The sequence below is a fragment of the Candoia aspera genome, chromosome 7, assembly GCF_035149785.1.
Source record: "Candoia aspera isolate rCanAsp1 chromosome 7, rCanAsp1.hap2, whole genome shotgun sequence".
Taxonomy (NCBI): domain Eukaryota; kingdom Metazoa; phylum Chordata; class Lepidosauria; order Squamata; family Boidae; genus Candoia; species Candoia aspera.
In genome coordinates, this window is record NC_086159.1 from 8,117,367 (window position 1) to 8,140,465 (window position 23,099).

The window sequence follows — 23,099 nt, forward strand, 5'->3', positions numbered from 1 at the left end:
TAGAAATACAAAGTCTTTCACTGCTTCTACGTTTTCTCCCTCTATTTGCCAGTTATCAATCAAGCTGGTTGCCATAATCTTGGTTTTTTTGAGGTTTAGCTGCAAGCCAGCTTTTGCACTTTCTTCTTTCACCTTCATCATAAGGCTCCTCAGTTCCTCTTCGCTTTCAGCCATCAAAGTGGTATCATCTGCATATCTGAGATTGTTAATGTTTCTTCCAGTGATTTTAACTCCAGCCTTGGATTCCTCAAGCCCAGCATGTCACATGATGTGTTCTGCGTACAGGTTGAATAGGTAGGGTGAGAGTATACAGCCCTGCCATACTCCTTTCCCAATCTTAAACCAGTCTGTTGTTCCGTGGTCTGTTTTTACTGTTGCTATTTGGTCATTATACAGATTCTTCAGGAGGCAGACAAGATGACTTGGTATCCCCATACCACTAAGAACTTGCCACAATTTGTTGTGGTCCACACAGTCAAAGGCTTTAGAATAGTCAATAAAACAGGAATAGATGTTTTTCTGAAACTCCCTGGCTTTTTCCATTATCCAGAGGATATTGGCAATTTGGTCCCGAGTTCCTCTGCCTTTTCTAAACCCAGCTTGTGCATCTGGCAATTCTCGCTCCATGAATTGCTGAAGTCTACCTTGCAGGATCTTGAGCATTGCCTTACTGGCATGTGAAATGAGTGCCACTATTCGATAGTTTGAACATTCTTTAGTGTTTCCCTTTTTTTGGTATGGGGATATAAGTTGATTTTTTCCAATCTGATGGCCATTCTTGTATTTTCCAAATTTGCTGGCATATAGCATGCATTACCTTGACAGCATCATCTTGCAAGATTTTGAGCAGTTCAGCTGGGATGCCGTCGTCTCCTGCTGCCTTGTTATTAGCAATGCTTCTTAAGGCCCATTCAACCTCACTCTTCAGGATGTCTGGCTCTAGCTCACTGACCACACCGTCAAAGCTATCCCCGATATTGTTATCCTTCCTATACAGGTCTTCTGTATATTCTTGCCACCTTTTCTTGATCTCTTCTTCTTCTGTTAGGTCCTTGCCATCTTTGTGTTTGATCATACCCATTTTGGCCTGGAATTTACCTCCGATGTTTCTAATTTTCAGGAAGAGGTCTCTTGTCCTTCCTATTCTATTGTCTTCTTCCGTGCATTGCTTGTTTAATAATAATTCCTTATCTCTTCTGGCTAACCTCTGGAATTTTGCATTTAATTGGGCATATCTCCCCCTATCACTGTTGCCTTTTGCTTTCCTTCTTTCTTGGGCTACTTCTAGTGTCTCAGCAGACAGCCACTTTGCCTTCTTGGTTTTCTCTTTCTTTGGGATGTATTTTGTTGCCGCCTCCTGAACAATGTTCAGAGTTCTTCCGGGACCTTATCTACAAAGTCCAGTCCCTTCAATCTATTCTTCACCTCCACTGCATATTCCTTAGGAATATTAGTGAGCTCATATCTAGCTGATCTGTGGGTCTTCCCTAATCTCTTTAGTCTGATCCTAAATTGTGCAATAAGAAGTTCGTGATCTGAACTACAGTCAGCTCCAGGTCTTGTTTTTACCAACTGTATAGATGTCCACCACCTTTGGCTGCAAAGGATGTAGTCAATCTGATTTCGGTGTTGTCCATCTGGTGAAGTCCATGTATAAAGCCGTCTCTTAGGTTGTTGGAAGAGAGTGTTTGTTATGCAGAGTGAGTTGTCTTGGCAAAATTCTATCAGCCTATGTCCTGCTTCGTTTTATTCTCCCAGGCCATGCTTACCTGTAATTCCAGGTGTCATTTGACTGCCCACCTTAGCATTCCAGTCTTCCATGTGAAAATAACATCTCTTTTAGGCGTGTTGTCCAGTAGGTGCTGCAGATCCTCATAGAACTGCTCTATTTCAGCTTCCTCAGCATCTGTGGTTGGGGCGTATACTTGGATCACTGTGATGGCTTGCCCTGAATTTGAATTGAGTTCATTCTATCGTTTTTTGGATTGTATCCAAGCACTGCTTTAGCCACTTTAGTATTAATTATGAAGGCTACTCCATTTCTTCTGTGGTCCTCTTGCCCACAGTAGTAGATCTGGTGGTCATTTGATGTGAAGTGGCCCATTCCGGTCTATTTCAGTTCACTGACGCCCAAAATGTCTATCTTTAATCTTGACATCTCACCAATAACCACATCCAATTTGCCCTGGCTCATAGATCTTACATTCCAGGTTCCAATGGTGTGTTGATCCTTAGAACATCAGATTCGCCGTTCACCACCAGCACCATCGGCCGCTAGCCATCCTTTCGGCTTTGAGCTAGCTGCGTCATCGCGTCTGGGGCTAGTTGAACTCATCCTCTGTTCCTCCCCAGTAGCATTTTGACCATCTTCCGACCTGGGGGTCTCATCTTCCGATGGTATACCGACATATCTCTGGTTGTACTGATCCATTTAGTTTTCATGGCAAGAATACTGGGGTGGGTTGCCATTACCTTCCCCAGGGATCGCATTTAGTCTGACCTCTCTGTCATGACCTTCCTGTCTTGGGTGGCCTTTCATGGTTTAGCTCATGGCATCATTGAGGTGCTCAAGCTCCAGCACCATGACAAGGTAACGAAATGGGGCAGCATTTTTTCAGTATCAGGCACAGATGCACTCTTTGCACACTGCACAGCTATGCCATCTGCAAACCACATCCCTATGTAGTGAACACTTCTCCAGTTACACCATCTACACCTGCAGCCTTGCCATTTTTCAACCTTCTCACAGCAATTATGACTTCCCTTGTCATCATTTTTTCCTGGAAACTAACATTTAATTTTCATCAACCTTGATATACTGCCTACTGAAGCGAATGCAGGGGGTTTACTGTAGAACCTATAGGCATCCATTAAAATATGGATTAATAAATAAGATAAAATTATAAGCGCATTGGTGTCTGATTAAGGCCGTCTTACCCAAACACTCTCCAAAAGAGAATTTTCACCAGTATGCCTAAAATACAGCATATCATACCATATGTTTCCGTTCTACTGTTCTGCATATCCCTATCTTGCTCATACAACTTTCTAATTTAATGCTCCTTTCAACAGACTGCAGTTCTCCCCCAAATCACTTTATCACTTTTATTTTTAATGAGATTCATTCACACCTTGCTTAGCCATTTACCCAAATTCTCCTTTCAAAATTGCAGTGCATTTTCTCTGCTTCTTTGAAATTTAACTGTTCCTTTTATTAATTTATTTTCATCAAATTTATATGGCCGCTCATCTCACGAAAAGGTGACTCTGGGCGGCGTACAAGAAGACTATAAAACAGTTAACAAATTTTTATTTTAAAAAAAGATTCCTTGATCTCTTCGGCCACATTCTCTGCAATTCTCTGGATACCCCCTCCATCTTTCTCTCCTCCTCCTCCTGTGCAACCACCATGCCTCTGTGTTCATTTTTTTTCTCATCGGCAACTGCTTTTACATCTTATTTCTCCCGAACGTCCCTTTTCATTCTTTGCAGCCCAGCAGAATGTGGGTCTCCCCCGCACCGTCTGTGTGCCAACACCATCATGTTCTGAAAACGGAACAAAGTTGGACCAAATTTGGTGTCTGTCCAGGTCTTTGGGTGGGGTCCCCAAAGAAAGATCAAGTTCAAAAATGGGTTTGGGTCCAGCTAGGAGCTACAGAGAAAAAAAAGTCTACCCCTATTGGAGTAGATTGGGGAGCAGCTTGGAACAGTGCCAACTACAAGTCCCCCGCCATCCCTCCTGGTCACATGACCCCAAGGGGTACATAGGCTGCCTGCCTTTCCCAGCGCACCAATGCAACATGTTGCTTCATTACAGGAGGAAAATTGGGGCACCCCTATGGCTACTGCAAGTAGCAGTCAAGGTATCATCAAGGATAAGCCAGGGGAAGAATTGTCTGACCAACGAAGTGTCAAGAATAGATGGTGAGAATGTGCAGAAGAGCTGTATGCTACTAGTACAGAGGAGCAACATCAAAGAGAGGAGGATAAGGAAAAAGAATTAGAACCAGCCGTCCTTGATGAAGAAGTCAAGTGGGCAATGAACCAACTGCGAAACAACAAGGCCCCAGGAGTTGACAACATCCCTGCAGAATTGCTAAGGCCAGTACCAGCTGCAATTATCAGAGCTCTGGGCCAGAACATTTGGGAAACCAACACAAGGCCACATAACTGGAAACAATCAGTATTTCTTCCATTGCCAAAAAAGGGGGATTCAAAGGAGTGTTCCAAGTACCGCACTGTTGCTCTCATATCTCACGCTAGCAAAATTCTACTGAAAATCATAAAACAACACCTGGCTCCAGTCATCGAAAGGGAACTGCCAGATGTCCAAGCTGGTTTCAGACGGGGTCGTGGCACCTGTGATCACACTGCAAACGTACGATGGATAATGGAAAAATGTCATGAATTTCAGAAGAACATTTATATGTGCTTCATCGACTACAGGAAAGCTTTTGATTGTGTTGACCGTGACAAACTGTGGAGAGCCCTAGCAGACCTTGGGGTGCCACCACATTTGGTGAAGCTGGTAAAATCACGTTATGGAAATCAGGAAGCCACTGTACAAACCCAATACGGAGACACTGATTGGTTCAGGATCGAGAAAGCTGTGCGACAAGGTTGCATTCTGTCACCTTCCTTATTCAACGTTTACGCCAAAGTGATCATCAGGAAACTGGAGCTAGACGAATCAAAAATTGGGGTGAAAATTGGCGGAAGAATCATCAATAACCTTCGATGTGCGGATGATACAACCCTCCTCTCAGAAACCCAGGAAGGCCTAAAGCACCTGATCGTGAGACTCAAAGAAGAAAGCGAGAAGTTTGGCCTCTTTCTGAATATCAAAAAGACCAAACTCATGACAACTGCAAGGAATGGAGACATCAGAATAGTAATTGATGGAGAGGAGGTGGAATGCCTGGAAGAATTCACCTTCTTTAGGATCACTGGTCAATCAAAATGGCAAATGCAGCCAAGAAATTAAACGCTGAATCATGCTGGGTCACACAATGTGAGTATGAATCAAATTTGGAAAAGCAAGGATGTCAGCTTGATGACTAAGCGTAGACTAGTCCGCGCTTGCGTGTTCCCCATAACTACATATGGCTGTGAAAGTTGGACGATGAAAAAGTTGGATAGAAGGAAAATGGATTCGTTTGAACTATGGTGTTGGAGGAGGCTCTTGCGCATCCCTTGGACTGCAAAGGTAACACATAAAGAAGTGTTGAAGCACATAAAACCGGTCATGTCACTAGAAGAAAAAAATAACAAAACTTAGACTTAGTTACTTCGGTCATGTCACGAGATCAACATTGTCGGAGAAAGACGTTATGCTTGGAACGGTCAGTGGCAAAAGACGAGGCCGCCAAAGAACGCGCTGGTTGGGTGTAATCAAAGCAGACACAGGCCGAAATGTAAAGCAACTGAAAAAAGCTGTACAAGATCGGAAATCATGGAGAGAGCTGGCTTATGGAATCGCCAAGAGTCGGATACAACTGAATGGATAATTCAATTTGATGGCTACTGCTAATAAAGGGGTTGGAAGGAATTCTAGAAGCAAGGTTCTATAATCTCTTTCCATTCTTCGTACTTCCCGTGAGCACAACTCCACCCACTTTGGTGGTGCACTTGATTGCTCTCACCCTGTTCCAGCAGTTTCCAGTTGATCTTGCTGTAGGTCCACATTCCACTCCTTTTCCTGGAAAGATTATTTCCTAATACTTTTGACAGAGAGCTCAGAGCCTCCCGTTCTGCAGTCATTCTACAGTTGCATACTCATCTTCCATTCCTTTTCTTTTCTTCCATGCCTAAGACACACTCTTGATACTCCTAAAAATGGTTCTGCCTCAGTGTTTCTCAGCCTCAGCAACTTGAAGGGGAGTGGACTTCAACTCCCAGAATTGCCCAGCCAGTATGCTGGCTGGGGAATTCTGGGAGTTGAAGTCCACACCCCTTCAAGTTGCTGAGGCTGAGAAACACTGCTCTACCAGTAGTTCTCACTTAATAACCATTTGTTTGATGATTTAGACTTACAACAGTGCTGAATAAACTGACTTACGACTGGTCCTCACAGCATCCGTGTGGTCACGTGATCATGATTTGGGCGCTTGGCAACTGGTTCACACTGATGACTATCATAGCATCCTGTGGTCACGTGATTGCCATTTTTGACCTTCCCAGCTGGCTTCTGGCAAGCAAAATCAATGGGGAACAGTGTGATTCACTTAACAACCACGTGGTTCACTTAACAACTGCCGCAAAAGGTAAAAAAATTGGGTCGGATTCTCTTAATGATCCCTTCGCTTAGCAACCAAAACTCTGGTCCCAGTTGTTGTTAAGTGAGGACTACCTGTATCCTATATAGTCAGAAACTCTCTTCCTCCTCCTCTCCTTCACTCTTTATGAAATGAGTCATGCTTTTGGAGTCATATTCATTCCTTTGCCATATCTAAGTATGATGAAACAAATCAAACAAATGTTTTTCTAAGTTGATACTCACCAACCTTCATTCATATTCAGTCTTGTGTCTCCAAACAGCCCAATACCTTTCCTGCACTCTTTCAACCAACCTATTATTATTATTATTATTATTATTAAAGAAATGTAATAATTCCTTAATTATTAAACTAAAAAATAGATTTTATTTCTCCTTTGGATTACATTCATGCAGAAGGTCACACAAGTTTCCCCCCAAGTGGTCCCTGTTTTTTCCACAGTCATTATACTCTGGAGCAGAGCATGCAACTCTGGCCAACTTCTAGGTTCCCACTTTCATGCCACAACCCCCGGATTCCCCTCTCACACTTTCTCTATTCCACCCAGACTTTTGATAAGCCACTTCTGCCCTATTTGGCGGTGCTCACACATTGCCCAAGCTGTAATGTGCACTGCTGGGGTTCAATTTGTGCACTGCATGCACTTGGCATCACTGTCTGTTTTATGTCTGGAGAGCTCTTCCTCCCTGGGGAACCTGCTGTGGTTTAGCAAATAACAATAAAACCCACCTTCAGTAAAGTCAGCATGGTAAAACTAGCAATCTATTTTTCAAAATAGGTGAAAAAAAATGAAAGGAATTATTTAAAAAGAAAGGAACGCAATTGGTGATCGAAATCTCTGCTTCTGGAGCAGCTCTTATCTTGGAAATTGCTGTGTGAACAGGCAGGTCTTCATTGGAGGGGGAGACGGGGTTGGAGGGAACTACCACTTGGGGGGCTATGTTCCTAACTAATGTGGGGAGGGGAGAGACGCAGTGGGGGCGGCTCTGAACAGGACTTCCCCCCTCTCCTGCCCAGCTGAGTACCTGCACGGAATGGTCGTGGGGAAGGTGATGTTTTAAGAATTTTAGGTGAACCATCGTGGCATCAGCAACTAACCACCATCCAGCCAACTGTGCAGAATCTGGGGTGTCAAGAAAGGTACGTGGGGAGAGAACTGTTGCAGAGAATAGTGCAAAGGACGGAGAGATATCTGAGAGGGACCCTCCACGTGGAAGCTACATCACAACAAGCCACCCGGAAGTCGGGCCGGAGAACTACAACTCCCAGCGGCCCTTGCGAGCCGGCTCTCTCGCCGTGCCTTGGCTGGCGGCTACACGCCCGGGCTCCTGTCCGCTTCGCCACGTTCGGGGGCCGTTGGGGCTTGTAGTCGGCGCTGGATTGTTATGGAGCAGGTGGCCGCCAACGGCTCTTTGCTGGGCGAGATCGGTGAGTGGGGGACGCCTTGCAAGCCGAGGATGCGGGGAGGGGGCTCGGGAGGTTGCAGAGGAGAGAGGAGGCGACCCGCTCACCGCAGAAATCGCCGCTGCCGCCGGGACTCAGCCTTCTCACGCTGCTGGACCTGAACGAGGGTCTCGGTCCCCGGACAGTCCGGCGCAATGATGCATTGTCCTACTGCCGTGCAAATTCTCAGGGGGGCGGGGGAGGAAACGGTACACACAGCTTGTAGATGTGTGGACTTCAACTCCCAGAAAGACCCAGCCAGCTATGCTGGGGAACTCAATTCTGCTGAACTATGCTGGGGAACTCAGAATTCTGGGAGTTGAAGTCCACACATCTTCAAGCAGCCAAGCTTGAGAAACACAGGTATACACATCTTCTGCTCTGGAGCCGGTATTCAGACCGCGTTTCCACAACCGGCTAGCCCTGGTTACTAACTAACCCGCTGGGAGTGGGGGGAAGGGCTTGCGAGCCATAAACCACCTAACTGGGCTGGGTTTAGTCCTAAACCACCCAAAGCAACGCCCCCCACCGCAAACTAAAGTTCACACCCCTCGAGCTCAGCGTGTCGTGTGAATGCAGCCCTCCGACCGCTGCCGGGTGGAGCGCGTTGCGCGGCTGTTTGTCCGGTCGCGACCTGTCCTCGCTCGCCCCTCCGCGAGCAAAGGGCGTTGCGAGTCACGCGTTCCGGCTCTTGTGTAGGAAACCGCAGTCAGCTGAGCCAGAAATGCGGCAGCTCTGAGGGAAGCCCCGGGCGGGCTTGGCTGGACGTGCGCCCGGGAATCCGGAAGGCTCCAGCCGTGTGCATCACGCTTGGGTTGACGGGAGCAGGTTCAGTCCGCTTTCCCGGGTCGATCCGGGGTGCAAAAGAGGCAACTTTAGGTTTTAGTGGGATTGACGATTTTGGACATGGGGGGGGGGTGTAAGGGGCCAAATGAGCGTCTGAAAGCAAACTGGGGTTGGAAACGCGCCTTGCGCATCTCCCCAAAGAGAATCGAGCTGATGTTTCCCTTTTGGAAGTGGGAAATTGAGTATCTTTGCAAAGCTAAGGAGACCCGTTTTAACTTTAAACCCCACCCAAAGCTCCCCGCCATGGGTGGTAAAAATCCACGTACCCTGATACTTTCTCCGTATTGTGAATGTTTGTGTGTATTCGTGAAAAACGGCGTTCCTCAACCTCAGCAACTTTAAGGTGTGTGGACTTCAACTCCCAGCATTCCACACCTCTTAAAGTGATAGAGGTTGAAAAACACTGCCCTAATTCATAAACCATAGTTATGTAACAGCAGGAGCGTCCATAGCAGTGTTTCTCGACCTTGGCCGCTTTAAGAGGTGTGGACTTCGACTCCCAGCATTCCACACCTCTTAAAGTGATAGAGGTTGAAAAACACTGCCCTAATTCATAAACCATAGTTATGTAACAGCAGGAGCGTCCATAGCAGTGTTTCTCGACCTTGGCCGCTTTAAGAGGTGTGGACTTCGACTCCCAGCATTCCACACCTCTTAAAGTGATAGAGGTTGAAAAACACCGCCCTAATTCATAAACCATAGTTATGTAACAGCAGGAGCGTCCATAGCAGTGTTTCTCGACCTTGGCCGCTTTAAGAGGTGTGGACTTCGACTCCCATGGCTGGCTGAGGAATGCTGGGAGTCGAAGTCCACACCTCTTAAAGCGGCCAAGGTTGAGAAACACTGGTCAGTCATCACCGTTGTTGGCGATCACTCGTAGCCAAGTAAGATCGTCTTCCAGGATTAAAGTCTTAACAGTGGATCTGTAAGTGGCTGTAAAGGCCAATTCTGGATCCGCACAACCTCCCACAACGAGGGCATAAGTTTCCAGGTGGAAGATGGTCACGGTGAGGATTTGCTTGACATGCCTTCCTCTTGACTCGCTTCTCCCTTTCGCCCTGTACTCCTGCTTCTTCAAAGTCCGTAGCGCCTTTAATAAGGGCTGAGCTCCAATCTGAACGCTCACGAGTTAGGACGTCCCAGTTCTCAGTGCTGATATTAAACTTTTTAAAGTTAGCTTTGGGAACGTCTTTGAATCTCTTTTGCGGTCCACCAATATTCCGTTTTCCGTTCTTAAGCTGGGAGTAAAGCAGCTGCTTTGGAAGATGATGATCAGGCATTCGAACAGCAGGGCCGGTCCAGCGAAGTTGATGTTGGATGATCATTGCCTCAACACAGGTGGCCTTGGCTTCTTCCAATGCGCTAACGTTAGTCCGCCTCTCTTCCCAAGTAATTTGCAGAATTTTACGGAGGCAGCGTTGATGGAATCTTTCGCGAAGTCGGAGGTGGCGTTCGTAGAAAGCCCAAGTATCACAGGAGTACAATAGGGTCGGTAGTACAGTGGCTTTGTAAACAAGGACTTTGGTCTCCCTGCGAATGTCGATCCTCAAACAGTCTACAAACAGTCTACGCTTCATTCGGGAGAAAGCTACACTCGCAGAGTTAGACGCTGAATTTCAGCATTGATATCGGCTTTTATAGATAGATGGCTGCCAAGATAAGGAACGTGGTCGACTGGTCGGTAGGGTGGGGTCAAGATGGGACCTGCACCATCAAAGACTCCTCCCCACCCCACACACACCCTTCTACAGCAATGCTGGAAAAACCTATGTTAGTACAAAACCAAACGAGTCACATGCTGGTTTGGCATCGTATGTGCATTGCTGCACATATGCATAACACAACTCCATCGCTGAGTTGTGTTATCCAGGCAGGTGATTCAGCTGTTTTTCCCCATGCTGGACCGTGGCTGGGCTTCAACCACACACCCCTCTCCAACTTCCTGCAGGGTTTTGGGCAGACCGGACCCCGATTCACGAAGCTGCGCGAAGTGGGGAGATCCATCAGCTCCAAGAACTTATCAAGAACGGCACCTGCGTCAACCTGGTCACTTACGACTCCATCACGCCCCTGCACGAAGCCAGCCTGCGGGGCCAGACGCAGTGTGTGGAGATCCTTCTGGCTGCAGGAGCCCAGGTGTGAGGGGGGCGCCAGGTTGGGGAAGGCTGTGGACTAAAGTGGCTGGAGAATTAATACAGGTAGTCCTCGCTTAACAACTATTCGTTTAGTGATGGTTCAGACTTATGATGGTGCTGGAAAAACTGACTTGCGACTGGTCCTCACACTTACGACCATTGCGGTGTCCCTACAGTCATGTGATCGTGATTTGGGTGCTTGGCAACCAATTCTCATTTATGACCATTGCAGTGTCCCATGTTCACATGATTGCCATTTTCAACCTTTCCGGCCGTCTTCTGGCAAGCAAAATCAATGGGAAACCATGTGATTCGCTTAACGACCATGTGGCCCACTTAACGGCCATGGTGATTCACTTAATGACCTCCACAAAAAGGTGGTAAAATTGGGTTGGATTTGCTTAATGACCGTTTTGCTTAGCAACCAAAATTCCAGTTCCCATTCTGGTTGTTAAGCAAGGACTACCTTTACCAGCAAGTATTTATTTCGCATCAGCCTTCCTGGCATTCGGGGTGCAGATTTCAGCTTTGCTGCAGACAGGCTAGCTAGCCTTTGTAGTTGTTGACCATCTATGATATAAGCCTAATCACACATGGTCCTACTTTACAGGGGTGTTGTGAAGATACTGATAAGGGACACACCTCGCTTTCCTCTCTGGCTGGATTTTCACCACTCCCTGTATTACAAATGTGGCCTTCATTTTTGCCTTTTGGTTAGTTAGCGTTCAGTGTGTCTTGCAAGTCAAAGGAGGATTAATTGTCGAGCAAGGGGTCAGCTGCCCAGGAATAAGGGTATTGTGTGAATTCACTCCAGGAGCTCCTGCCTTTAGCTTTCCAAGTCCCGGGGGGCTTTTCACCACATCTTTCCCATGGGATCTTAGGTTTATCTGCCCCTCTTCCTTTCGTAGGATCCATGCCGCTTTATAGAAGGATCAGAGGGGGCCAAGTCCTGTTTGAGGGTAGGAGGGGCCCTACAGAGTCCACTGCAGCCTGGGCTGCCCTAGGGAGTCTGCAGCCTGAAGTCCAGGAGGTAGAAGGCTTGCGTCCTCCAGCAGGACAGTAAGATGGAATAGAGATGCAGGACAGGTCGTGAGTCCCTGTGGTTCAGTCTCCCAACACTAATTATGCCCCTTCCCCTGCGATCTGCCCCTTGAGATCTTGGTTGGACAAATGAGATTGGTCTAGGCCTTTATTACCACCCCTTTGCAAAAATCCCCATGTCCTGCCTTCCCCAACAAGGTGCCCTCCCGATGTGTTGATTTAAGTTCCCATCAAGGTGATGGCGCAACACATCCAGAAAAGAGCAGGTTGCAGAAGGCTTTTTGAGTGCAAGGATTCAAACTTCAAACCCTAACCAAGGAGAGTTTATTTTCCCCACCTTTACCGAGCTGTAGAATCCTAGAAGGCGAAGAACTGGAGGGGATCCTGAAGGTCATCCAGACCAACCCCTGCCAGGGAGCATGTTAAACTTGCTGAATTTTAAGCTTGATCCAAGTCCAACCTGTTTGGGGTTCAATACATGATGCAAATCTTTAAAATGGCTTAATTCCACAGGTGGGTTAACAAACCCAGGCACAAGGCTGAGTGTTGGATCCCTTTCTGCCGCAGGTAGATGCCAGGAACATTGATGGGAGCACCCCTCTCTGTGACGCTTGCGCTTCTGGGAGCATTGACTGTGTGAAGGTCCTCCTGTCCCACGGAGCCAAGGTCAACCCCCCTTTGTACACGGCGTCTCCCCTCCACGAGGCCTGCTTAAATGGTGAGGGGGCTTGGGCCGGGCCTGATGCCACACCGGGGTCGCTCTCGAGATTGCCCGATGGTTTCTGCTCAGCCAGAAGGAGTCCATCTTAAGGCTGTTCGAGCCCTCCGGATTCAATTTGGATCACGTTTCCCTACCCTACCCCTCGTTGCCTCCGTGCATCGCCAAGCCTGGCACAATGAAATACAGTAGTTATTGATTTCTGCACTTTTTGTTTATGGTCCAAGGCCAAGTCGCAAAAATTTAAAATGCAAGAGGCCATTAATACATACAGACATGGAAATACGTACTGTATATATAAAAGAGGAAGAAACCCTATAAAATTAACAAATCATTGAAGGCACCGCACAGTTTCTATAAGCCAGTGTTTCTCAACCTTAGCAACTTTAAGGCGTGTGGACTTCAACTCCCAGAATTCCCCAGCCAGCTGGGGAATTCTGGGAGTTGAAGTCCACACGCCTTAAAGTTGCTAAGGTTGAGAAACACCGTTATAAGCTAAGGCTATAAATAAAATCTTTGCTACTGTCTTTGAAACGCCTGGGTATTGATCGGTTAGTGATCCCTGCACTAAACAGCAGGTTGGATCCTTATATGGCTCCTCCAGGCACAGTATAAAATTTTAACATTTTGCTTGGAATCTTGGTAAGAGGTGAGTTGAGATGTTTTTCTCCCAGTGGATTTGGGGCAGCTCCAATTTAGTGCCCCAATGAAATCCAATTATTGTTTGGCCTTTCCTCCTCTTTTAAAAAACAATTCCCCCTTATCCACAGTCTAGGACAACCATGTCCGTTATTTTCTTTAATAATTAAAACAGCCCAGCTGTAACAGTTGCCTATTCTAAAACACCGTCAGACTCGTGAGCAGGAATTCAAAGATATCTGATTTATTAAAGAATAGTGTGCAGGATCACAGAGAAAGCTGAGAAAGATGAAAGCGCGCCAAATTCAAACTAAAAACCCTCGGTGCAAATGAAATCCCTCCCCCTGTAGAATCTTCTCGAGTTCACAATCGCTCCTAACGGTTTCTGGTGGCCTGCAGGAAAAGTCCTTGAACAGAGCACATAACCCAAACACATTCCATTGAAATGAATTCAGATACAGAGCTTGGCACAAGGTCTCACAGCAGCTCCCTCCCAAACAGAAACGCGCGTCAGCTCCATGGCATGTGAAACATTACGATGTATAAACTACATTGAATCAGTGAACATGACACCAGCATTCACAGGAACATGGGACTTCTCTCTATGCCCTTCAGCACTTCTTGGACAGACCTTTCAGCTTGGCCAGCTCAAGCAGCAGAGGGAGGTGGTTCAACCTAATGCCCTAAATAATCCCATTGAGTAGATTTTTCTTGAAAGTTTTAGGGAGGACAACACCACCAGAGCAGACATCCATCCGCCAAAGTGAACAGTCTGATGGAGCAGATGTCCTGGAGGTTGCCTTAAAGCAGATTTAGCTGTCACTCTTTGGAATGAGAGGGTGATCTTCACAAGTCATTCTCTAGTGGCAGGCAGTGAGAAAACGTTCAAGAGCTCCATAGTCCTCGTATGAACGTCTTTTGTTGACTTGTCTCTTTTCTAAGGCAGCGCTGAGTGCGTCCGTCTTCTGATCAAGGTTGGCGCGAACCTAGAGGCCCACGACTGCCACTTTGGAACTCCTTTGCATGTGGCGTGTGCACGAGAACACCTGGATTGCGTGAAGTTACTGCTCAACGCAGGTGCGGAAGTCCATGGCCAGCAAGGTGTGGTGGTGGAGGTGCTGGATTAAGACCAGGCACCTCCAAGTACCCCCTCCCTGGGCCTGATCTTCAAAAAGGTCCTCTCACTCCTCCGTTAGTCTAATGAACAATTTGTCCAGCCTCTCTCAACTCTTTGACCCCGAAGGAACCCTTGAAATATTTTCCAGGCCTCAGGGAACCCCTGCACGTTCAGGCTCCAGTATAGGCCAGAAGTCACAAAATTATTGTATTCGTTTATATGCATTAACAATGCTCTTAAACTGAAAATAAAGAATGAAACTTACCTCTTTCCTCTTACCTGAAGTTGCCCAAATTTGAAATAATTTTTTAAATAAATCGCGATCTCCCGGGGAACCCCTAGGGAACTCTCGCAGAACCCGAGGGTGCCACGAAACCTGGCTGAGAAACCCATCAGTCTAATGAGCAAACCTTTCCTTAAATAAAGCTTCAAAGCATCATTTTAAAAAGAGCGAGAAAGAGGTTGGCTGGGGATGTCACAGTTGAGGACCTGAAGGACTAGGTTGGGGACAGATTGTGGATGTGGCCGCTAAGAGTCACCACTGGGCCGATGGCACCCCTTGCTTGCCTCTCTGACCCTCTCTCTCCTTGCCAATGCCCAGGAGCCAACGTGAATGCAGCGAAACTTCACGAGACGGCCCTTCATCACGCCGCCAAGGTGCGAAATGCCGACCTGGTGGAGATGCTGATTGAATTTGGAGGAAACGTCTATGCCCAGGACAACCGGGGGAGGAAGCCCTCTGATTACAGCCAGAGCAACAGCTCAGCAGCGAAGTGCTTTGCGTATTATGAAAGTGAGTCAAATCCGCCTGTAAAATTTTTGTCTTTCTTTGGCCTGTCTTGTCCAGGTGTGCCTTTCCTTGTGCGTTAGGCCAGGTCAGGAAACAGACACTACAAAGATTCCAGCAATACTACTTTTTTGCCATAGGGTATGCAGGCAGTCCTTGACTTACAACCAAAATTGGGACCGGAACTTCCATCACACCTGATTTTACGACCTTTTTGCTGTGGTCGTTAAGCGAATCACATGATTGTTCAGCAAATCTGGCTTTCCCCATTGACTTTGCTCGTTGGGAAGGTCACCAATAGTGATCATGTGACCCTGGGATGCTGCAACCATCATAAGTGTGAGGACCAGTTGCAAGTCACTTTTCCCAGTACTGTCGTAACTTTGAACAGTCACTAAACAAATAGTTGTAAGTCAAGGACTACCTGTAATAACAGAATCTTGGAACAGTTTCCCTCTGGCCCCTCTTATACCAAACAGAATCAAGGTGGTGTTATTTCTACAAGACTAAACATTTTGGGGATGCTGCCTTCCAGCCATCTAAGGGTTAGGGTTACTGATGCTCAGTTGGGAAAGGCTGGCTTCCTACATCGTGCCCATCGTGCCCCATTGTGTGGCGGAAGGTGTTGCAGGGTGCTGGAAAGCATTTGGCCCAGAGAGATCAGAAAAATCACACACCAGGCATTTCTATAAAAATAAATTTATTTACAGAAAGCTCAAAAACATATTTACAGGCTTGTGCATTCACACACACTCAGAGAGCACCGGGCTGCTTACTCGGCTGCAAAAATGAAACTAACCAAGTAACAAGCAAGCTGCCCTCCCCCAGGCAATGCAGCTATTAACACCCAAACTGAGGACTATTAAATTCGACCTCTTCACCCTGCCAATACTTAAGGAAGTACTCAATTACCATGGTAACTAATGGCTTGTCCAGGCAAAAGCAAAGAAATTCCAACAGAAGGTCCATAGTTTTAGCATGCAGAAACAGGTTCCCAGTCCATCTCCAAAATGCTCCGTTCATAGGGGTAACAAGAATGGCAAAAGATGAGCCAGGCAGCTTTGGTGGGGTTTGACCAATAAATGTTGGAAATATTATCCTGGGAGGCAGAGCCTCTGCCCTCATAAGTTAGTTTGGTCTGTGTACTGGCGTTCTCCCCCTTTCTCCCATCTAAATTTCAGTTGTAAGTTCATCGGAGCAGTGTTGGATATCCCCTGTTGGTGGGCTCCTTTCCCTATTATCTTCCTGTTCTACCCAAGTGAAGTATCATCCCATTAATCTAGAGATCTTCCTGAAGGTTCTGTTGATGTTGCTGCCACCACCAAACCCATTCCTGGTTTGCAAATCTATTTGTTTTTCTCTGCTCTTTCTTTATGTCGATCTGCAATTAACGTAACTAGGTTGTAATGGTTTGTGGGGATGACCTTGGGTGAAGAGATGCTGCCTGGGAATGGTCAGATAAGAGGGAGCATAGCCCACGGCTGCATAATGGGAGGAGAAAGAGGCTCAGGACGGACCCTCCCTAAATTCTTGGGCTCTAAAGAAGATGGTGGGAGATTTGCACTTTCAGACTTGCAAGAATCTGTTAATGTAGCTTTACAATAAAGTAGAATTAGCTCCTCTGGTCGTGTTTCCTGTCTGGTCTGCCTGGGAAGGCTGACATAGGTGGGGACGATACAGAACAGTATAGTCATTTTGTTAACTGCTAAACAAAGAGTTGAATTAACTTCTATTAAATGTTAAAATATATTATAAGTCAGATCTCTTAATATTACAACATAGCTATAGCCTCGTAACTCTGCCTATTTTGATGCTAAAGGTATATTCATAAAACTGGGTTGGACGGAGGGATGGATGGGTCTCGATCCTATGCTTCCTGGAGACCCATCCTTCCACCCATACCCCAAAACCCCTCTCCTCTGAGTCCCACCCACCCCCAGTAAAGAAGCTGAGAGGAGGTCACCTGCATTCCTGTGCTATGAGTGACAGCTCAAAAACCCAATACTCACAGCTCAAAAGCCCAATAATCACAGCCAGTAATTTACACACTGCTTCAATCGGCACATCATATGTCCCAGATCTGTGCAAAGGAAAGGCTCTTCCTGAGTCCTTGCAAAAGCTTGAGGGGACCCACCTGTAGCTCACTGCCGAAAAGCTGACGTTGTATCTCATACAGGTGGGCAGCATTCCTACCCGAAGCGGGCAAAGGTGCTTTGAGTTTGGAGTGCCCGTGCTGTTTGATGAATCAGGATTAAGCTCCATTTCTTGAGAACTTTAACTTTAATTTTTCCGGGCTGCCCACGGTGTTTCCCAGTTGCACCGCCTTTACTTCTTTCTTTTGGTCCCTTAAGGGTAGGAGAAGAGGGAGGATTTCTTTTAAAGAAACTTTATTGAATTTTCAGCATAAAGATAAAATACAACAAGATAGAAAAAAGATTAAAGAGAGACGAAAAGAAAAAGCGATAAACTAAAAAGGGCAGAAAGAAATAGCAATACAGCAAAAAGAGTGACTTCTGACCTCCTCCAACCGAGATACAAATAAAAAATACATTAACCTCTTACTCTAATTTTAACTATAATAAACATTATGTCTATAATCTATACCAACCTAATCACCAAATCCCAAAAATCAAAACAAGAGATGAGAGAGAATTAAAATGAACATATTTTTGTACTCAGGGAAGGGGCCACAAGACCAGTTTTCCACATCCCGATTGTGCATCCGTTTTTCTCTGTGGTCTTTTGGAGCTGCTGAAGCTCCACAGTGTGTAAAGTGTACGTGTGTGTGTGTGTGTGTGTGAGAGAGAGAGAGACAATGGCAGGGAGCTTGAAATCTCAGACACACCAACCACCCTCTGTGGTCTTACAACATAGTCACATCTTACGGTTTTATCTTCCTCTGGTGAAGAAGAACCGTGTTTCACGAGGGTGTCTGTCCAACGTTGGCCTCATTAAAGGGCCAGAAAAACCTTAAAAGTTTTGGTCATCCGGCAAGATTTGGGATATTTTAAAACTGAATTGGAGTAGGGAGCGGTAGAAGAGCTTGGCTGATTCACAGCCTACTGCCCAGAGCACCGTTTTGCCAACCTCTGCTTGGTATGTAAGTAGGTGGATATTTAGGTGTGCATTTGCAATTTAATCTCATGTAACCAGTCCTCTTTGTTTCTCCGCACCCTGCCAGGAACTCCGCTGCGGTTGTCTCAACTTTGCCGTCTCAGCCTGCGCCAAGCCCTCGGCCAAAAAGCTCTGGAGAAAATTGCCCGCCTCCACATCCCTGGGAGGTTAATTGAGTTCCTCTCCTACAATCAGTGAGCACCATCTCAGGAGTGGGGGTACCCAACAGACTTCACCCTACAAAGTTTGGCTTGAGTCCTTCTCAAACAAGCGCTCATTCAGAACAAATGTGACTTTCTCCTTTTTTTTTTTAATCCGTTCAGTCATGTCCAATTCTCAGAGGCTACCTGGACAAGTCCCTGCAGTTTTCTTGGCAAGGTTTTTCAGAAGTGGTTTGCCATTGCCTCCTTCCCAAGGCTGAGAGAAAGTGACTGGCCCAAGGTCACCCAGCTGGCCTTGTGCCTAAAGCGGGACTAGAACTCACAGCCTCCCTGTTTCTAGCCTGGTGCCTTCACCAGGACACCAAAATGGCTAGTCTTTCCTTTAATAAATGTAAATATGATTCCTAAGATTGGGGTTGAAAGCTAGGTACCTGATGTTCTCCTTATCAGCTTGGCTCCTGCAACGAGAGAGTTTTGAGCAGGTGAAATGCTCCAACACCACTTTGTAAGGTGTGATGATCACCCCCATCTTGGGGAGGTGGAAGTAGAACTACAACTTACACCAAGCCTGACGGGATCTTTGTAGCCCCGTTTTGTGGCTTTGGCTCTTAACGGCTTGCCCTGTCCTCCAAGATGCTCCTTGGACGGTTGATGGTGTTTTACCACAAGGGACTTCCTTGGTGTGGGAGATGGCTTCCAGTTTGTGTACCTCTCAGGGTTTTGACCACTAGGACACATGGCGAGAGAGGTGTGGAGAAGGGTCTTCCCAAGCTGTGGCTGTGTCTTACCTGGCCTCTTGTATGTTAAGAGTGTGATCAACAAAGTCAAGATGGTACCACAATGACGCAATCAAAGGTCCACCTGGTTTTTTATGTATGTTGCATGTCAGGCATGTTTAAAAAATGGGCGTAGTAGTCCTTGTGTAGCAAACACAATTGGGACCGGCCACTCAGTTGTTAAGCAAAGCGGTCGCTAAGTGAAACAGCAACTGTGCTTTTGATCTTTCAGGTTTCCTTTGCTTTACAGCAGTGTTTCTCAATCTCAGCAACTTTCAGATGTATGGACTTCAACTCCCAGAATTCAGGGAGTTGAAGTCCATATATTTTAAAGTTGCTGAGATTGAGAAATACTGCTTTACAGACCTGTGAAGGTCATAAATGCGAGGATTGGTTGTAACTGCGAACGGTCAGTAAACAAGGACTACCTCAAGCAGTCCTCATTATTCACAAGTTCTGTATTTGCGAATTCGCTGATTTGTGAAAATGTTTTTGTCACCCCAAAATCAGTACCCGTGGCTCTGTATTTGCAGACGTGGAGCAGCAAAACATTGGAGTAGCCCGATGCACACATTCCTGACTGAGATTTCAGCATTTGCTAATTCAGTATTTGTGGCATTTTCACAGAACATAAGTACCACAAATAATGGGAATTGCCTGAATATGGAGATATGAATGGCGCCCACTCTCTTGGGTCTGGAAAAAACCCGGCTCTGCCCCCAGGCCTGGGGTTAACGTGTTTGTGGGGAACCCATCATGTTTATATTGTTGTGGTGGCTTTCAGTCCAAGGCTGTCTGATTTTATGTTTTAAACAGTTTCCACGGTGTATTGGAGCCATCCAGAGTCTTCTGAAATGGGCAGCCATAATAAATATAGTTTAGGTGTGAATGAGGCTTTTCTATCCTATGTATTTCTTCATGCACCTATCTTTGACTTCAGAGAAGACGAAGGTTAGCATTCACTGATAGTTGGGTGAAGACCGTACGCTGCATCGCAGCCCACTATATTATTTATTTGATGATTGACTGATTGATTGATTGATATGGCCGCCCAATTGGCACACGGCAATTCCGTTTAATTTTACATTTTTAAATGGGGCGGTAGCTACTTGATTCCTGTCTTTTTTAGCATGCTGCACGCAGGCTCAGGAGCACATCCTCTAACAATTCAGCTCCTGCTGAATTCAGATCTTCAGCCTTTAGCTCCTTGGGGCCTGTGGTTTGGAGATGCATCGTGAAGGAATGAGAGCTCATCATAGTATACATGTAGCCATTTTTTGCCCTGAAATATTCGGTTTACTGCGTTAACCAGTTCAGAGAGTGTCTTAAACGGTGAACAGCACCTGCAAATTCTGTTTCTGCAGTGGGAAAAAGAAAGATGCATTCATCCGGTTGCCCAAAAGTCATGGTCAATCTGTATTCACACTGCAAACTAACTTAGGTTTGTTGAGTAGATTGTGGGAATGCCACTATGAGGTTAGAATGGTGTTTCTCAACCTTGGCAAGTTGCTGGCTGGGGAATTCTGGGAGTTGAAGTCCACCCATCTTAAACTTGCCAAGGTTGAGAAACACTGGATTAGATATTGTGTGAACTAACTACACCATGGTATTTGTGCCAGAACAGGGTTTAGGGTTCAGCATATTGCGTGTACACAAGAATTATATTTTTGTTAACCTGGGTTTTGAGCCTAAATACGTTGTGTGAAGGTATCTAGAGACTGCCTTCAACCAACACGCTTAACGGGGCTCCTGCATTAACCCATGAATCAATACTTTGACCTATGAATTTACAAGCCAAGGTGGGGCCTCTCAACGTATTAAGCCACAGAAGCACAATTAACTTTCACCAAGCTTCCCATGTTGTGTGAACGAGGCTGGTGGGTTTGTAACCTGGTTAAATGTCTCCTGTAAATGAAATCCCTTAGTTTTGTTTCTGTCCCCAGCATAATGATGACTGCCACTTCGGGACAGCAAAATGTTTGTTGAACAGGAAAAAACAAGGCTTAAGCTCAGATGTTTGCAGATAACCTGACACCCGCGCTGTGTGGGGCCTTGGAATGTAGGTTTTCAGGAATCACATGTGGCCCCATGCTGCCAAGTTTACTCCAGCATTGCAAACCTTGCATGTGCATAAACAGCTTTCCTGTCCAATGTGTTTGAAGTATTTCTTCCCCACCTCTCCAGTCTAAAACTAAACCACTTCTGCCTAAGGCAGATTGCAGCATCATTTTGAGCAATAAACACTGGGAGGAAAAATAGCCTCCTGAGCATTTGGAAAATGAACTCATGCTTATTTTTAACTGTAGCCTTTTAATTTCAAAAGGAGAGGGAAACTTTTAAATTTTGAAATTAAAAGGTAAGATGAGGCCAACTGGAGAAATGAAGCGAGGTTCTCCAAACAGTCAGCAAATTTATTGTAATTTGATTGATTGATTGATTGATTGATTGATTGATCGGAGCTGACCAGAATTGTTGAGAGTTGGGTGGCATAGAAATTATTATTATTATTATTATTATCATCATCCTGTCTTCACCGTAGCCTGTCAAAAGGGAGAGAGAGAATATCAAAAGGTCAGAAGATTCCCCAAAGCTGTTTGCATTCAGACAACATCTTTAGCTATAAATCTCGGTTAACCAAACACAGTCACTACATTCACACCACATGGGATCTTCTTTCGGAGAGCTTTCGGGCAAACGGTGCCAAGGCACCCAGAACTATTGCTGGACAGGAAAAGTCTGTTCTTCAGGCTATATCCCAACTGAGACACCTTTTTATGGGTTTTTGTAACGTGATGATTTCATGATCATGTCTTGCATTATTGTTTCCTTGCTTTGTGAGCCACTCCAAGTCTTGGATGGAGGCAGCCAAGAAACGATGGCATTAAAGAAATCAGCAAGACATAAAAATGAGACATGAGGTCCTGTGCTGACAAATACATCTCATTTAAGTCGAATGAGATCAGCTGAAGATTTTCTTGGACTCCTGGGGACTTCACGGTCACGTTCTTGTAATTTTGGGGGCATCAGAAGCGGTTTGGCTCCAGGGTGTCTGTTGGAGATGGTCAAAACAGTCACAATGGTGCCATGACAGTGCACTCAAAACCCCACCTGTTTTTTAATGGTCATCCAGGTTATTCTACGAAGCAGCGATTCAGTCTAGGAACATGCAGGAACGTCTCGCCAGCATTCCCTTTCTCAAGCTGATTTCCAGTTGGGGAAAAGAAAATGCAGGGAAAAAAAGTGTTCTGCTGGGCACGAATGCCCCTGAAACTTGGAGAGGAACGGAATAGAAAACCTTCTGCACCCAACCAGGGAGCCAAGGTGCTGTTTGAGGTGTCCTGGTGGGCCATCCAAAGTTTGCAAGCTGTGCTGTTTCTCCCAGCGCTCTCAATGGCTTTGTGCCTGCTGTTGGCTGCACCCCAATCTTGGGCCTCTTCCTGCAGGCACACGCCGTTTTCTCCAACTGGCCCCTTCACTGTTCCTGTCTGTAAGCCTGAGGCTCAGCTTGATTTGGGAGCCAAAGCGCTCGGCTCTGTGGAGGTGTGGGTTGGACATTTTTTTCTCCCAGAACATGCCGCATTGGGCTCCCTTTACAATTGAGGAGTTGTTTGAGTGCCAAGGTTTTCCCTCCCTGGGGGACAAAAGAGGAGGTGAGGTTTTCCAGATTTCCATCTGGGGCCTGCATCCTGGCTCCTGAATTGCCTTAAACAGTAACACATGGAACAGGGTCCCCGCCCCAAACATCTTGGGTTTAAGCTTTTATTTTTCCTGCCGGGGGTAAACAAGTAGAAAGATGAAGGCTGCATGGGAAGAGAGATGCTTTACATGGACTATGTCCGGCCCAGTGTTTTTCAACCTTAGCAACTTTAAGATGTGTGGACTTCAACTCCCAGAATTCCCCAGCCAGCCATGCTGTTTATATATAGTTCAACCCTAAGCTACATACATTCTCTTCTGTTGGAACTAGATTACAGGTTGTCCTTATTTAATGACCACTTGTTTAGTGATGGTTCAGACTGGCAACGGTGCTTAAAAAAAGACTTGTGC

General features: G+C 46.1%; 1 protein-coding gene across 2 annotated transcripts; it reads left to right on the forward strand.

The window, feature by feature from the left end:
* The first annotated feature begins 7,588 nt into the window (after positions 1 to 7,588).
* Positions 7,589 to 20,072, forward strand: ASB13 (ankyrin repeat and SOCS box containing 13). 2 transcript variants are annotated; one of them, XM_063308539.1, is made up of 7 exons: positions 7,589 to 7,703; positions 10,513 to 10,700; positions 12,308 to 12,458; positions 14,040 to 14,174; positions 14,816 to 15,007; positions 16,183 to 16,337; positions 18,183 to 20,072. In XM_063308539.1, the coding sequence occupies exons 1-7, from the start codon at positions 7,661 to 7,663 to the stop codon at positions 18,285 to 18,287; spliced, it is 969 nt and encodes a 322-aa protein (XP_063164609.1). In that variant the 5' UTR covers positions 7,589 to 7,660; the 3' UTR covers positions 18,288 to 20,072. The 2 variants fall into 2 exon arrangements, with proteins under 2 accessions (XP_063164609.1, XP_063164610.1); XM_063308540.1 differs by lacking the exon at positions 16,183 to 16,337 and having other exon boundaries at positions 7,591 to 7,703.
* The last annotated feature ends 3,027 nt before the right edge of the window (positions 20,073 to 23,099 follow it).

What these genes read in the sequence shown, in the direction of transcription:
- ASB13 (XM_063308539.1), top strand. Translation starts at nt 7,661, where the DNA reads ATGGAGCAGGTGGCCGCCAACGGCTCTTTGCTGGGCGAGATCG. An exon ending in GTGCTTTGCGTATTATGAAA is followed by an intron (nt 15,008 to 16,182) that starts GTGAGTCAAATC and finishes TCTAAATTTCAG; the next exon opens with TTGTAAGTTCATCGGAGCAG. An exon ending in CACCACCAAACCCATTCCTG is followed by an intron (nt 16,338 to 18,182) that starts GTTTGCAAATCT and finishes GCACCCTGCCAG; the next exon opens with GAACTCCGCTGCGGTTGTCT.